The sequence below is a fragment of the Meles meles genome, chromosome 3 (genome assembly GCF_922984935.1).
Source record: "Meles meles chromosome 3, mMelMel3.1 paternal haplotype, whole genome shotgun sequence".
Taxonomy (NCBI): Eukaryota; Metazoa; Chordata; class Mammalia; order Carnivora; family Mustelidae; genus Meles; species Meles meles.
In genome coordinates, this window is record NC_060068.1 from 125,571,613 (window position 1) to 125,588,136 (window position 16,524).

General features: G+C 49.6%; 1 protein-coding gene across 2 annotated transcripts in view; it reads right to left on the minus strand.

The window, feature by feature from the left end:
* WWC1 (WW and C2 domain containing 1) overlaps positions 1–15,937 on the minus strand; it is a 149,807-nt gene extending 133,870 nt beyond the window's left edge. For both annotated transcript variants that reach the window (XM_045999085.1, XM_045999084.1), the window contains exon 1: positions 15,810–15,937. In XM_045999085.1, coding sequence (XP_045855041.1) covers positions 15,810–15,928 — 119 coding nt within the window. In that variant the 5' untranslated portion in view covers positions 15,929–15,937. The remainder of the gene's footprint in view (positions 1–15,809) is intronic.
* Between the last annotated feature and the right edge of the window lie 587 nt (positions 15,938–16,524).

Genomic DNA, 16,524 nt, shown 5'->3' on the forward strand with positions numbered 1-16,524 from the left:
GCGTGATCTGAAAGCAGGCCACAGCTTTGGCTAGAAGGGAGAGGCCTCTAGTTCGGCCTCTATTTTCAAACAAGCCTCAGTAGGAATAAACAGAAAAGGAAGCAGGTGTCAGAGCCTGTAAAAGAAAGGGTAGCAGAACTTGGCAGCCAGACGGGGGGAGGAAGGAATCCAGAGGATGGAAGCAGGGGTGGCCTGTGTTTAGTGGGGGAACTGGGCCCATGGGTACCAGGGGGAGGAATACCTACGTTTTGCTGCACACCTTTTGGATCTTTAGAACTTGAACCAGGCATGTTTTAGCCATTATAGGGGGATCTTTTCATGGGAATGGCAGAAAAGGCAAAGCTGTTTGAGCCCAGGACTGGATTGGGGTTTAATTCTGTAGTTGAGTACAGTGTTTGTCTGGACCCAGAAATGATGTCCAGCAGGAAACTAGAAATGTGCACTTCAGGTTTCGCTGGAGAGAAGGTAGCAGGAAGTATGGGGTCATGGGACACTACTAGGGAAGAGCAATGGGAGGTAAGACCACAAAATGCTCTCCCTTTCCTGGAGCAGAGTGACCGCTAATAGAAGAGGGTCAACACCATCCATCACTAGAGGCCCGTCCACTGCTGGAGGGAATGTAAGCTGGTGTGGGCACTAGGAACAACAGTTGGGGAGCACCTGGGGGGCTCAGTTGGTTAAGCATTTGCCTTAGGCTCAGGTCATGATCCCAGGGTCCTGGGATCAAGGCCCACATCAGGCTCCTTGCTCTGCAGGTAGTCTGCGTCTCCCTCTGCTGCTCCCCCTGCTGGTGTGCTCATGCTTGCTCGCTCACTCTTTCTCTCTCTGTATCAAATAAAATAAAATCTTAAAAAAAAAAAACAAAAAACAGTAAGTGGGTTCCTCAAAATATTAAAAATAGAACTACCAAAAAAAAAAAAATTGAACTACCATATGACCTAACAATCCCACTTCTGGGTAACACTGAAGGAAATGAAAACACTGATTCAAAAATATATCTGCACCCCATGCTCACGGCGGCCTCATTTACAACAGCCAAGATAATGGAAACAGCCTAAGTAGCCGCTGATGAATGGATGGCTAAAGGAAATGTGGTGTATATATATATAATGGAATAGTCCTACCATTAAGAAGAATGAAATCTATGTTAACACGAATGGACCTTGAGGGCATTATGCTAAGTGAAATAAGACAGAGAAAGACAAATACTGTATGAATCCAAAAATAAGACAAAACAAGCTCACAGACAGAGAACAGGATGGTGGCTGCCAGAGGCAGGAGGTGTGGTGGGCAAAATGAGTGAAAGGGGACAAAAGGTACAAACTTCCATTTACAAAATAAATAAGTCCTGGAGATGTATAAGTCCTGGAAATGTAATATACAACATGGTGACCATAGTTAACAATACTGCATTGCATACTTGAAAACTGCTAACAACAGACAGTAAAAATTCTTGTCACAAGAGAAAAAAAAACTCTATGTATTGAGGGATATTTACTGGCCTTCCTGTGATGATCATTTTGCAATATATACAAATACTGAATTAGTTGTACACCTAAAACTAAACTTACAAGTCAATTATATCTCTACAAAATAAATAAAAATTAAAGAAAGACACCAGGAAAGGAGGAGGCTCAGCCATGTTGTCAGGTGCTACAGGGAGGTCAGAGCTCACCGTGGGGCTTCTGTGACCTTTCTGGAACTGTGGTCAGAGGATGAGGTGGGAGGAGGAGGAGGATGTTGAGTGCTGGGGCATGAGTGGGGGATGTGGAGCCAGTGGGTACGGAATTCCTCTGTGTTCTTCAGAGGGAGGGGCGTGGAGTGGGAGCAAAAAGGCTGAGCATTTATTCTTGGAGAGGGAATGCCAGAGCACACTGGAGAAAAATCCACAGAGGTCTGGCAGAAGGAAGAGAATTCCTTGATATGAGGTCGAAGAAGCAGGCCAGGCTGTGGCAGAGGTGAAGGGATTCTAATCCTGGTTGGGTTCAGGGGCTCTCAAACTTAAGATGGCATCAAAATCACTTGAGGGTTCCTTTCACACACATGGAGGCTGGGTCCACTTAATCCATGGGTTCTGATTATGCTGATGGGGGCTGGGCCTGGAAATATGCATTTGAGCCACTCGGGCAGTTCAGATGTATGCAGTCAACAGATGATGCCAGACTCGGGGAAACCTGGCTCCTTAGCCCAAGGAGAGAAGAAACCCTGTTGGCTGCCACTACAGTGAGGACCACAATCTACTCACCGGAATTAAGAAGCCCTGTACGAAGAGGGAGACAAGCGATCATTACAAATGCATCTTATTTAAAGTTAACAGCAAACCCAGTTTTTCAAATTCTAGAACTTTACAACTTTATGGCTTGACCTCTGGTGTCATTCACAAGGACTTATTTTCTAATACAGCATCTTCTTCATTTTCATGATCTGTAATTATTTTATGTTTTTATTATTTGGCTGTAAGTTCCATGAGGGGCGATGTTAGCCTTTATTCACTACGGGATCCCGTTCCTAGTACAGCTCCCACCAAGAACCAAATACACAAAGGTTAATGACATTCTTTTGTTTCAGTTCTATCCAAGTGCAATAGAATTGGAAGGTAGTTCATGTCCAGTTAGAGCCATTTCGGGCCTGAGATGACCCAAATGACTTCTAGGGACCCCAAAACAAACATCCTACAGGATGTTCTAGTGGGCAAGCAAGAGTGCTGCAGACCAAGCCCATACGCTGGGCAGACACCAAGAGTCCAAGAGGAACTTGATTCTTGCTAAGTCTTTTGTGCCAAAGTAGTAAGAGATGGAGACATCTTGAACACAGCCCGTAAGGAGGGTAAAGCAGAGATGCTGATCACCACCACGACCGAGGAATTTGGTTGAAGACATTCATCCCTGGGGGGTGTGGATTTTGAAAAAAACCTACTGTACTCTGAAAAACAGCTCACTCACCCTGCTTCCCGAAAAGGGACATCTGCTAGAACAGGAGTAGAGCAAACACGAAAGTCTGGCCTCTCCAAACAGACCCCAAGCAACTGGAAAAAGTTGCCAGTGCAGGAATCACCAGACTGAAAGGGACTCTGGTCTGAATTACCAGGATGAAGTCAGTGTTGCTCTCCCTGACAGCCCTGCCTCACCTACCCGATGGTGAAGAACATGCATTTTGGGGGTGGGCAAACTGAATCTGAATCCCAGTTCTGCCACTTACTAGCTTACAATCGTGGGCAAGTTTTCAACCCCCTACGCATCACTTTCCCCATAAGCAGAATGGAGATGGTATCGTTCTTACCTCATTGGGCTGCTAGGAGATTACACTGGATAATGCATTCAAAGCCCACAGCCCAGATCCTGGCACAGTTTAACGTCTTAATAAATGTTTGCTATTATTAGTTCTTACCCACAGGCTATGATCTATATGGTGACAATGTCTGCACGCCCCACTCTCTTGGAATTTCAAGGACACAGATGTGTGCATGAAATCCAGACGGGGTTCTGCTGAGGTCAGACAGAAGAAGCACTGAGGGCCCAACCCCCAGGCCTGCAACTCCGCAGTAGCTTAGACCAATTTGTTCAAAAGCATTACTGCTGCAATGGGAATTTAAAGATTTTCACATTAAAGTAAAGATGAGCTTCAATCTCTCTGATCCTTAACACGCCAGGAAAGAAATCACAAGGCAGGTACAGCAAGGTGACTGACATCCCCCAAAGAGCTACTTCTCCCCTCCCACAACTGCTTTTTGAATATTTCCTAGCTCATCTCAATTTTTCTACACAGAACTGTAGAATTTTTTAGTTTTAAAACCTTCTAGGTGGTACTTTCATATAATCCCACTGAAACCCTGCAAGTGTTTATAAGACCATATCTACCTACAGTCACAGTTGTCCAATCTGGCTCTACCCTGGAAATCCCGTGCCCAGGCCATACCCCAGTCCAATTAAACCAGAATGTCTGGGAGTGGGCCAGACATGGGTATTTTTAGCATTCTCCTCCTGTGAGACCAATGTGCAATTGAACTTGAGAATCACTGACTGATCCTTTTGTCCCCCAGGTCCAAACACAACCTCCTATCCTCTGTTGCAGAAAGGAGACCAAAGGTTATTATTCCCCCACGGTAGAGCAATGGAGACTATGGCTCAGGGAAGGCAAATGACTTGTTGCTCTGACCAGAAGCAGAATCTAAAGCTCCCAACTGGGGAGCATTCATTCCCTGACTCAGTGCACTCCTACTGCCTGCCAGCCACGAGGCTACCCAACAACCCCAAATGGAGAACACGCAGGGAGGGGGTCATGCTGTTCTACTACAGTGTAAGGTGTCAGGGGGCCCAGGCAAGGCACATGGGAGGGCCTTTCTAACCTTCTTTTGTGAGCTGAACCTCGATGTGAGATATCAAGCAATGGTCAAGTCTGGTGAAATAAGTGTGAAGGTCTATCTTACACAATACAAGTCTGGGGATGATACTAGAATAGTCATAAGCCAATGAAGACCATTTCAACTGGCCACACCTGCCAGTGCTCAGAAAGTTCTTTAAATCTGGTCAGTTTCTGCCTGTGATCACTAGCAAAATATCTTAGGTCATTCTGGCTACAAACATTTGGCCAGTTGATCTGAGACTGAGGGGCAGTAGATTCAAGTTTTGGATCCAGTAGGTGGAATGTGAGAATCTGCGTTTCTTTTTTTTGCTTTTTTTTTTCTTTTTAAGATTTTCTTTCTTTATGAGAGAGCGAGCGAGCAAGCAAGAGAGCACAGGCAAGGGGAGCTGCAGAGGAGGAGGAGAAGCAGACTCTCTACTGAACAGGGAGCCCAATGTGGGGCTTCATCCCAGGACCCTGGGAGCCTGACCTGAGCCTAAGGCAGACACTTAACCGACTGAGCCACCCAGGTGTCCCAAGAGTCTGTTTCTTTCTTTCTTCTTCTTTTTTTTTTTTTTTGGAGAATCTATGTTTCTAATGAGTTCCCAGGAGAAGCTGATATGCTAGTCTGGGACCACATTTTGACAACTTGGGCTGGGTGACCAGTAGGGAAGCTAAAGAAATACCCAGGGTCTCCAATGCAGCTGGCAAATGTTTGTTTTATGTCAGCAATGGAAATAAAGCACTCAGGCTCGTTTTGAAACTCCTTGATATGTTAAGATACCTTTCAGTACTCCCCTCTAGCAAAAGTTATTGTTTACTGGAACGATGTTTATCACTGAAGTATGATCAGTTCTCCCAGAGAAACAGGAAGAATGTGGTTTATGCCCAAGAACTCTGGTATTCAAAATATATGAATTGAGCAGTAATTATATAGTGATTGATAAAGCTATAAAATGTACTAAGGAGGGGCATCTGGGTGGCTTAGCTTGTTAAATGTCTGCCTTTGGCCCATGGTCTCAGAGTCGTGGGATTGAGTCCCACATCAGGCTCCCTGCTCAGTGGGGAGCCTGCTTCTCCCTCTCCCTCTGCCCCTCCTCTCTGCTTGTGTTCTCTCTGTCTCTCAAATGAATAAATAAAATTTATTTTTAAAAACATTTTATTTATTCATTTGAGAGACAGAGAGAGCACAAGCAGGGGAGAGGCAGAGAGAGAAACAGCCTCCTTGCTAAGCTGGGAACCTGACGCGGGGCTCAATCCCAGGACCTGAAGATCATGATGCTTAACCACCTGAGCCACCCAGGTGCCCAAATAAATAAAATTTTAAATGATAATAATAATAAAATTTTAAATATAATAATAATGAAACGTACTGAGGAGGCCTTATTTGCTGCTTTTAGAACTATCCGGAGAGTGGAACTTAAATATAATGAGACACCTCTAATTTGGTTTTGTCTAACCCTATGAGGTACGTTCTAACGCATTCTCATTTGCCAGTGAAGACACGGAGACTCAGGAAGGTTTAAATAACATAACCAAGCTCATAGAACTAGCCAGTGACAAGGCTGGGATATAAAATCCAAACTGTGGTCAAGGAGACAAAGAATGGACATTGGCTCCCTCAAGGGTTTGTGAGGATTCAGCGAGAAGAGGGAGTTGCCTCTTCTATGCACCTCCCCTGTACTCCCTAGAGCTGAGGTCGGATGGGACAGGAGGGTCTGAAAGTTCCAAGGGGTGAAGGAGCCCGGCAACCCTTTCTCGGCAGAGCAGCTGGGCATGGATGTCCTGGCTCAACACCATTGAAAAACAGAGAAGAGGGTTCCCTCTGATCCTCTCCTGAGTACCAATACAGAGCTCCTACACATTCCGATGTAAAGAGAGGTCCCTCTGGTTTCCAGAATCCCCTCAGACTTCCTGCTTCCCTGCGCTTTCTTTCACAACGGAGGGGGAAACCCTGCCGGATTTTGCCACCACTGGGCTTCAGGGTAGCCAAAGAACTAGGACAAGGGTACGCTCACGCAATCACAGCCATGCAGGGACAGCGCTTGCTTCCGAAACTACTTCCTCTCGCTCTCTTGGCGTAAGAATGAGGGCCAGGTATCCTCAGCCGTTTTCCTCAGTTTCCCTGTCTGTGAAACAGGAATAATACAGTACTATTCCAGACTACTGTGAGGATTCAATGAATCGACTGCCAGGAGCCGTGCAGGGCAAAGACCAGCAGCAACACCTGGGGACAGGTTCAGCATGCAAATTTCCAGGCCCCACCGCAGCCCTACCGACACAACCCAGGGGCAACCCAGGGGCTGGTGGCAGGGAGTGGGAGTGGAATTTAACAAGCCCTCCAGGTGATTCTGATGCTTCCCCAAATTTGGCAACCTCTGCTCTAACATGTAAGATCCACGAGGACAGGATTTCTGTTGGTCCCATCACTCCTAGGTCCCCAGTGCTGGAATAATGCCTGGCATATTACAGACACCCTAGCCACTTCCAGGCACTCAATAAATATTTTTGAATGATTAAATGAATCCAGATGAAACAGGGGAGGAAGGAAAACCAAGGTCCAGAGAGCCTGGCATTTCTAACTCTATTTGCATGGAGTATTTGATGACTCTCTCACTCATTTGTAGTAAATATTACAAGTCGCAGACGGACTGTTGTGTCTCACCCTTGCATTCCCAATTCTTAGCGCAGTGCCCAGTTCATCCTGACAGGCTCTTGGCAACAACCTGCCGAAGGCACAAATGTCTCCCAGGTCCAAAGCTTAAGTTCACACCACAACTGCCAACACGTGCAGCAGATGGGTCTGTCCCTCCACCTTCCCAAGATGGGTAAAAGAATTCCAGAGAACACCAAGCCCCCCAGCTGTAACGCAACTTATCTGTTTCACTGTTTGCCCTTCTCCCTCACCCAAGGGTGCACCCTGCTGCCGCAGGGACTTTGCTCTGATCTCAGCACTGGCAACGGAGCCTGAAGCCCAGCAGGCACTCAATAAATACCTGCTGGATGAGTGGCCCAGCCCCGGCTGGGTGGGTCGTGATAAGTACCAATGCCCTTCTGCACCACCGCCATATGCTAAAATCAGCAGCTTGGGTCCTCAAATGGCTCTCAGGCAGTCCCGGAGGTGGGGGGTCGGGGGGAAGGAGGAACTTTTGGAGTGAGGAGACATGGTATCAAGGAGCCACAGATGAATTCCAGTTTCTGCAGCAGCCTTTTCAGTTCTGCCATGACGACCGCGATTCATTACCCCTGTTTCACACTCGGCCCCACTGCCAGCTCGCCCGCAACAGTCACTTCGCTCCAGAAATTCCAAAGAAGGGCTTGTCTCCGATAAGACCGGGGGCGGGGTGGGGGGTAGAATTTATTGACTTATTTATCTAATGAGTGCTGCCAAGGTGGTTTGCAAGCTCTGATGTCAATGTGGCTCAGAATGAGCCCTGGCTTACCAGAAGACACTGGAGTTGCCAAGGAAGGAAGGATCGTTCCAGGTTCCCTGCCGACGTACAGGAGGGCAAATGCGCCTCACCAGGAACAGGTGCCATCAGAAAGACCGATGTGCACTCGGCACTGGGCTGAGACTTGCCGAGTCTGGTGTCATGTCATCCTTGGGTGTAGGGAGGTCCTACTCAAATAAATAGTGACCTACTTATTTGAGGTCACTTACTATGTGTAACGAGAGAGCCAGAACTTGGTCTGGTGCCCTGTGAAGATCTTTGCGAAGATATTATCTACTGCAGGGAATAGTGTGGAATTGTCGGACCCATATTTGGCTGCAAGCACACAACTGTGTTTCTCCACAGCGAACAATACGCTAATAGGTGTGTTTCTATTGATTCCTCTGTCGTTAAAAAGTTCCTTTTCCCTCTGCTTCCCTCTCTCTCTTCCTTTCCTCTCTCTGAATTTACTGAGAGTGCAGTCATGCCAAGAGTAAGGCTTTGAAATCAGATGGACCTCGATTCAGATTCCAACTCTGCCTTTCTACCTGCCTGACCTTGAGCTTGTCACTTGCCCATTCTCAGTCCCAGTCTCCCTATTTGCAAAATGCCAGAAAACTACAATGAGCAACAGAGCTTGCTGCATGGCAGGTACTGGATAGAGACAATTACATCAAACTATTATTATCTTCATTATCACCAACGTTAAAACCAGTTTTTTGTTTGCCTTGTTAGCAGTACAAAGACAAGCCAGGCACTTGGAGGAAATTCCTGGAATACAAACTGAAATGCTCACAGAGCCCTAACTATCTAAGAAAAGCCACAACAGATGCAAGATCAGAAGGCTGTCCCAAGGTCACCTCATCCTAGAAGCCACCTGATGCCTGTATCTTGATATTTCATCCTTCCAAGTCAGGCACCAGTCAGTGGATCGGAAGGGCTGCCCCAGTGACCAATCAAACAAGCAACCGCCACTGGGCGGGGAGAAAGCCAGCGTGGGGACAGCTGGGCTGCCACAGAACCAGGCCCAGCAACAGCAGGCAGCCGGCTGGGGAAAGTCAGCAGCTGCCGTTGGCCTGGTGTCCCGGCTGCCAGAGAGTGATGAATGGAGCAGGGGAAGAAAAAAGGCAACAAAGGTGTCCCTAATCTTGATGCAGCTTCATTTTTTTTTTTTTTTCTGGCTGACCATTGAACGAGAACTTAAGCCTGGGTCCTTTTTCTTTGGCAGACATTTGAAACTGAAAGATCCCATTTCTTCCCAACGGTGAGATGTCATGGGTAGAAGCATTGAGGAGGCAACTGCGGGGGGAGGCTGGGAAGGGGGGAGGACTGGAGAATGTGACCCACCACACTTGTCCATTTTTCCACTCCTCCCCACTCTCTCAACTCCACCAGCCCCCCCTCATTCAGCATCTTTAGAAAATGTTCTCTGTGCTCCCAACACGGCAACAGTGAACGCCTGTCCCCGCCTCAATCTCCCCCCATTCTTTTGGCAAGAGGTTTTCTGCTCAGGAGCTGGAGGCTTAATGGCCTGCTGGTGAAGGTTGAATAACAACACACCACTGTATCCAGTTTCTGAGTTTTCTCTTCTTTTATCTTACTCTGAAACAGGGATTCAAGGCAGCAGGAGAAGCTTGTAAGCAGCAAGCAGAGCTTCTCGCTGTTCTGCCAGAGGGTTTGCGACCGGCTGGCCCTGCCCGTGCTGGGAGACACGGGCCGTGTGAATTTTTCACATGCGCTCAGCACAGATCCAGCCCTTGGCCCTGCCCAAGTGGAAGCCCCAGGAGATGTCACCCCAGCCATTTCTCCAAGAGAAGTGGATTTTTCTTGTCCAGAGCCCCCCATTGGGTGCTGGGGGCTGCAGGTCCTCACTTCCTGGAGGCAGACATGGCCGGAGAGAGCTCCTGACAGTCAGCATGGACAGCCAACAGCCAACTGCCTCTCACTTGGCAACCCCTGGAAATGCCACCAAAACCTGACTAAGGCTTCTTCCAATTCGGGAAGGTTTGCAGAACATGCCAGCCAGTTTCCAACTCAGATGTATTTGAGCGCTGTTCTCTCCTTATGTGCACCTGAGCTTGGTGTTACAACCCTCCCAGTAACTAAGGCAACCTGATTCTCTTCTCTTCAAAAGAGCAGTGTTTCACAGCTACCTGGGATCCCGGGGGATTGGAGAATCAGGTCAGTTTGGCTGGGCAAAAAGCTGGGGTGGGGGGAGGGGGTGATGACAGAGAGTAGCTGCCTTGGCTACTAATTCCCTGGCCACTGGGAACATTTACCCAAGCAACTTGGAAATGACTTTGAGCTCTCGACACACACTGTATCCTTTAGAACTTCTTTGCCTCTGTTTCTGTGCTCTCTTTCCCAGAGCTCTGGTTAGCTGGCTGCTCCCAGAAGGTGGGGTTTTTGCCCAACGAGGATCTCACAGGCACTGATCAAGCGTCCTCGGCAACATGATCTCCCTGAGAGGCACAGCAGGTTGGCTTCAGCTCAGGAATACATGGAAACTCCCAAGCCCACCTTACTGACAGGCTCTCTGGAACAGCGAGGAGTCCCAGATAGGAGTGTGGCCTCAAGAGTCCCCCTACCTGGGCTCCAATTCAAGGTGCACCACCTACTGGTGACCATGAGCAACTAGCTTTACCTTCCCAAGTCTCAGTGTCCTCATCTGAACACAAAAATAGTAACAGTACTTACCTCACAAGGTTAGCGAAAGGATGAAATGAGATCATAACAGAAAAGGCGCAGCCCAGTGAGTACCACAGAGTAAATTCAGTGTCACAGTATTCCCAGGACACGATTCACAAACGGTTGGGATGGTATGAAAGGAAACTGCCAGTCTACACAGTCAGAAAGGATAATGGAAAATAACTCAGCCACAAGAATTATTACAATGGGTGAGGAGAAACTGGATCTGATTTTTAGGGAAAAGTTTATATAAAAGAAAGAGAGAAGGAGACCATTCCTAGTGATTCAAGGTGTGACCTTGGGCAAGTCACTTGTCTCTGAGTCTTAGTCTCATCAGTGAAATGAGAGGGAAGGGTTACATGACCTGGCCCATCCCAACTGCAAACTGCTACAGAGCAGGGCAGAGACTCAGTCCCCATTTGATTTACGTGTTCCATACGCACTTCCAAGTAAAAGCCAAAAGGACTGGCATTCCCAAGAGCCTCCTGGGTATTGGGCTCTGTGCTAACTGCTCTACCTGACTTAGCTTATTTAACGTCTGTAACTACCCTTGACAACTATGTGTACCTCCCTATTGTAGAAAAGACAAAAGCCAAGGCTTGCAACTTGCCAAGGTCATTTGGGTAGCAAGTAGGACATCCGAGATGCCACAATTCAAAAGCTCACCCTCTTTCCACTGTCCACACTTGCTCTCTGGTTAACTGTGGCGTGTCCACACCAGAAGGGTTACAGGTAAGTGAAGTCAGGCCTGTCCCCACTCCATTCCCAATGCCAAATTCTTCAGGCAACGGAGCCCAGGCGGTGGAGCAGGGCAGGGCAGCGGCCAGATGTGTGGGTTCTGGCATCAGTGCACTCAGCAATCACATCTCGCCTCCACAAAAACTGGCTTTCACCAAACTCAGCCCCCCGGAGCCTCAGAGATCATAGTACCTATTCCCAAGCTTGTCAGAGGGAGTAAGGAAATCACCCATATAAAGCTCTCAGCAGACTACCTGAATAAAGTAAACGCTCAGTCGTCATTTCCTACCTCGCTGAACAGGAGAGCATATAGGAAAGTGGTGAGCAACTTCTAAATTAATCTATGGCAGGAGTATGAACCTGGGGTCCAAGAGCCTCCTGAAATTATGTGCTAAAACTGTGTTTGCACTTTTCTTCCAGAAGCATCTTTAACCTTTATCAGATTCTCGTAAGGATCTGTGGCCAGAAGGAGGTTAAGCTTTTTGGACAGTAGTCCAACTTCCTATAGTAGAAGTTATTTCTGAAAGAACAGGATTAGCACATGTTCCCCAAATCATGAGAGAAGTTGCTGAGTCCTCTCAACATGGCCTCTTAGCCATGTGGGCCTCCGGGACTAATCACATAGCCCCGGAAACTGTGCCCACAGAGCTCCTGGGTGGTTCCTGGAAGAAGGGTCTGAACGTACACCACCAAAAGAGGAGGAATTAGGCTTCAGGAACCTTCTCCGGCAGGGCCAGTTCAAACAATCCATTCTTCCTCGGAGAACAATCAGCATATTTGTTTTTGCATGCCACTAAGTTAAATACACAAGGAATGCTGGCCCTTTGTTGGGAGCTCCCAGAAGCACCCAGAGTTACTCTGCTGAAGGAACACTGCTCTAAGGGGCTGTGGAGGCCAGAGCACCTGATTCTCCAGGCCAGCCTTGCCTCAGGAGGAGCCTGTGGTGCTGTGGGAGCCTTTGGCCCAGTAGGCAGGGCCCAAGCTGCCCCCTGGACCCTCTCCGGTTGTTGGGACAACCGTCCTCAGGAATTTCGGCCTCCCAGTCTTGCCCTGGGTGAGAAGGGAAGGGAGCTGGCAAGGCTGGCTGCCTGGCTGCTCTTCCAACCCACTGGTGAAAGGGGAAGCGGAAAACTGGATTCCCTACCCCCAGCAGCCTCCATGGCGGACAGCACACAAAACAGCTCAGCCCCAGAGGGAGGAATGTGCCAAGACATTCTTCAGGGTTGGTAACCCGAGACGGTATTTTGTTCTTCGTGGCTAAGAAATCACTTTTCTGACAGAAGGACTGTTTGACTTACTTCTTTTAAATTCAAGGGAATGGGTGGGCATCTCCTTGATTCAGGTAAGGAAAATGCCAAGACAAATGCCAACACACATACACACACACACACACACACACACACACACACACACACACGTTACATAAGCTTCAGGAGTAGAACTATATTTTTTATGTGATCATTTGTTTAAGAGCATTAATTAGATGCAGAGATGTAAATACTTTGGTAGATTTTTATCTCCCCTACCCCACCACCCCAAGGTGTCTGGCTCTTTTTGACTTTGTCATTTTTTTCCTCTTCCTTGTTACAATTTCCCCTCTCCTTCTGCCATGGGGTCGGGAGGGATAAGGTGAGGCCAAGGAGTCTGAAATCACATCTGAGACCTGGCAGGGTCCTGTGAACACCTCTCATCAACTATCTTCTCTCACCAATGGAGCACGTACTTATACCTCAGAGAGGTCAAGTGATTTACCCAAGGCCACACAGGTAAGACTGTAAGACAGAAATCCCGAATAGGGTGTGCAGGAGAGAAATCCCAGAGAGCCATAAGTGGATGCCCTTTCCCCAAATTTTCAGTTAACCCACCTTAACAGTGACCCCAGGATTGCACTAGGAACACCTCAGCACCACAAACTTTGGCACCCACCAACTAACCGAGTGAGGGTAGGATGACCAGGAAGTACAAAGATGCATTAAAACCAATGACTTGCAAGGTGAAAGTGAGTGGCTCAGTTAAATGCCACTATGTTTTCAATTCCTCTCCCAATGCTTGCCAGTCTGCCTAAAAACAAAGGCTGGGCATGGGGTACCTAAGTGGTTCAGTTGGTTAAGCATCTGCCTTTGGCTCAGGTCATGATCTCAGGGTCCTGGGATCAAGTCCCATGTTGGGCTCCCTGCCCAGTGGGAAGCCTGTTCCTGCCTCTCCTCCCTGCTTGTACTCGCTCTCACTACCTCTGTCTCTCTCAAATAAATAAAATATTATATAAAAAACCAAACCAATACCAAAAAAGCCCACAAAGGTTGGGCATACCTATTGCTGGGATATGGGCAAGCTATAGTACAGGGCTAAAATATAATGGTGCTGGGTTGTTATTTTATTCCTCCTCTACTATTTCTTTCAGGATCCTTTCTATTTATGACAACAGATATTACTAGTTTCCCATTTGTAAAAGTGGTTCCAAAACTTTCAAATCGAGTTGACTTAAAGTTTAAGTAAGCAACAGTACAAGTTCATGTAGCACAAAATCATGGTGGTGGTTCACATGATACTAAAATTTAAAAAATAATGCTCTAGCCAAGTCAGTTTTCCATTCGCTCTCGTCCAGGCATGAAAAATTACTGTTGTTTGAGAAGCTTTCTATAGCTGGGTTATCCCCTCAGAGAAGTCTCTAGATTCGTGACCTAGGGTAAGTTAGCAGCGCTCGGTGTGGGGCTGTCCCAGTCCTCCGACGTCCAGCTGCTGACAGCACACCAGCCTCGGCAAGCTGCTGGGACCAAAACGAGGCAGGAAATAGAAGACTGAACTCATGTCTGTTCTATAAGAGAACAAGGGGCTGTCCCGTTCACCAACAGGGCAACAGCAACCCTGGGACAGATGACCCTGAGTGGGGCAGAGAAGGAAAGAGAGTCAAATGTGGACGTGAGAACGTCAGAGCTGGTAAAGAATCCGGCATATGGGGAGTGATGAAAAGATCAAGATTTTCAAGCAAATCACACCTCAGGGCCTCAAATTTTTTCTGAGGTTTGAAAATATGAACTGGGCGCTGATTATCTATGTCCCTTCCAACTTTTAGAATTCTTCTATTAGTCCTTCCGTTCCTAGCAAACAATTAATCTGACAAACAGGGAACCTGGGGCTCAGAGGTTAAAGCAGCTTGCTCATGCTTCCTTTAGCATAAAAAATTTCTCTTCCAAGGCCACTTGGCTGGCTCAGTTGGTAGAGCCTACGAATCCTGATCTTGGGATAGTGAGTTCAAGGCCCACATTGGGCATGGAGCTTTCTTTTTTTGATTTCTCTTCCAGGTTACATTAATGAGACATCCCGCATGGTACTGAGAATAAAGCACGCACCCAGTAAATGTTAAATGAATGAACTTAAAGTGCTCACAGAAACTACTTGGAATCTCAACTCAAATTTTCTTTCTACCTCTTTTTTTAAAGCTTCACCTTGCTACACACCCCATCTTGGACTTCCGGGACCTCAATCCCAACCCCACCAGATGAAGGGTCCAAAAAATTCACCTCTATTGCTTTACAGGCACCTGATATCCAAGGTCGCACTGACGAGGTGAAAATTCCACATTCCTAAGACAGTAGTACCACAGACCAAGACAATCTCAGAGACAAGGAAATCTGAGAGGGTGGTCCTCTCCACCCCCACCCCCAGGGGGCACCAGGATATACATGGGGATGGTGTGTGTAAAGAAATGCCAAGCAATCAAAACCGGGAGAAAGTCTGGAAGCTAAGAGCCACACCAGTCATCTCATCTCAGACTCCACCTGTCTCAGCACACACACACACACACCCCTTGCTACAGTCAGCTTGGTGCCTACCAAGGTCACGACGCGCTGGTGCACGGCTGAGGAGCTCTGGCCCCCAGGGGAAGAAAGGGAGGAGAACGAGGTGATGGGCTGGGCTTTGCGGGAGGCCTCTCACCTCCATCTATATCCTAAGAGCTTCCAAGTTGCTGTAAGATTCCTGGAGAACCAATCTTCCCCATCAGCCCTCCCCCGCTCCTTCCTTTCCTTCCCACTCCTGGCCTCCAGCCCCCCTGGCTGCTCCTATGCTCTTCTCAGAACCTCCTAGGCACCTGTCAAAAACCACACTCCGGGCTGCCTTCCCCTCCGCCTAGTGTCCTTCTTCCTCCGGCAGTTTCCCCCTGGATCCCGGGTCCCTACTACCTACTCCAAACCAGATGCTTCCCCATCTCCCCCTACCTGCCCGGGAAAGACTCCCCGGGAAGCCCCAGAATCACTCGGCTAGGTTGCTCCCCCCCGCCCCCGCCCGACCCCTTCCTAAAGGGGGAGGAGGGGGCGGGGCTAGAGCTTAAGGTCAAAACTCCCGGCAGGTGCCGGCTGGGGCCTAAGCCCTCCATCCCGGTGGCGGTGGGACTGCCTGGGCCAACCAACTGGCCATCCTCTCCTCCCAGCAGCCCACCGCAGCAGGAGCAGCGCCCCAGACGGCGGGGGGTTAGGGGGGAAGCAAACTGAAGACAGAGCAAGAGGCTCACAGAGTTCCCTTACACCCCCAGCCCAGTCCCGGCTGGTGGCCCCCGGGGCAGGAGGGGACCCAGGCCGAAACGGGAGATGTGCGGGCTCCCCGGGGTCCTACCTGTCCCGCGGATCGATCCAGCTGGTGGTGCGGCTCGTGTGATCTATGTAGTAGACCTTGCCGTCGAAGTCGCGCGCCTCCTCCCAGCCCTCCGGCAGGGGCAGCTCCGGCCGGGGCATCTTCCCGAGCGCGGCCCGCGCTCCCCCATGCAGCTCCCGGCCGCCGCGGGGGCCCCCGGCTCAGTGGCTCCGGCCGGCGGTATTCAGTCCGGGCGGCCGCCGAGGCACCATGATGGGGGTGGGGTGGCGCCCGCGGACTGGGGGCCCTAATGGGGGCCGGCCGCGGTGGCGCCGCGGTCCATGCGGCCCTGAGGCTCCGTCCTGGCGCTGCCCACTGCTCCCGCCGCCGGCCTCTCACGCTGCCATGTGCGCCCACAGCGGCGCGGTGCGGGCCGAGGGACGCGCCCGGCCGGCGGGACACAGCGAGCCGAGCGCAGCTGCCGCCTGCCCTCCTCCGCCGCGCTGCGCGCTGCGCCCTCCACGCCGCCGCCTGCAACCACCGCCTCCTCCTCTTCCTCCCCCTTGGCCGCGCGCCGTCGCCCCTCTCCGCTGCGGCGTTCTGCGCTCCCTCGCTTTGCGACTTCTGCCTCCGCCAGGTGCGGCTCGGGCGGTGCAGGTAACCGCGCTGCCCCGGAAACGGGAGGCGGAGCGCTGGGCGCCTGGGTTCCCGGGTCCCCTCCCCGCGCCCAGAGCTGCGAGGGCGGGTCCTAGGACCC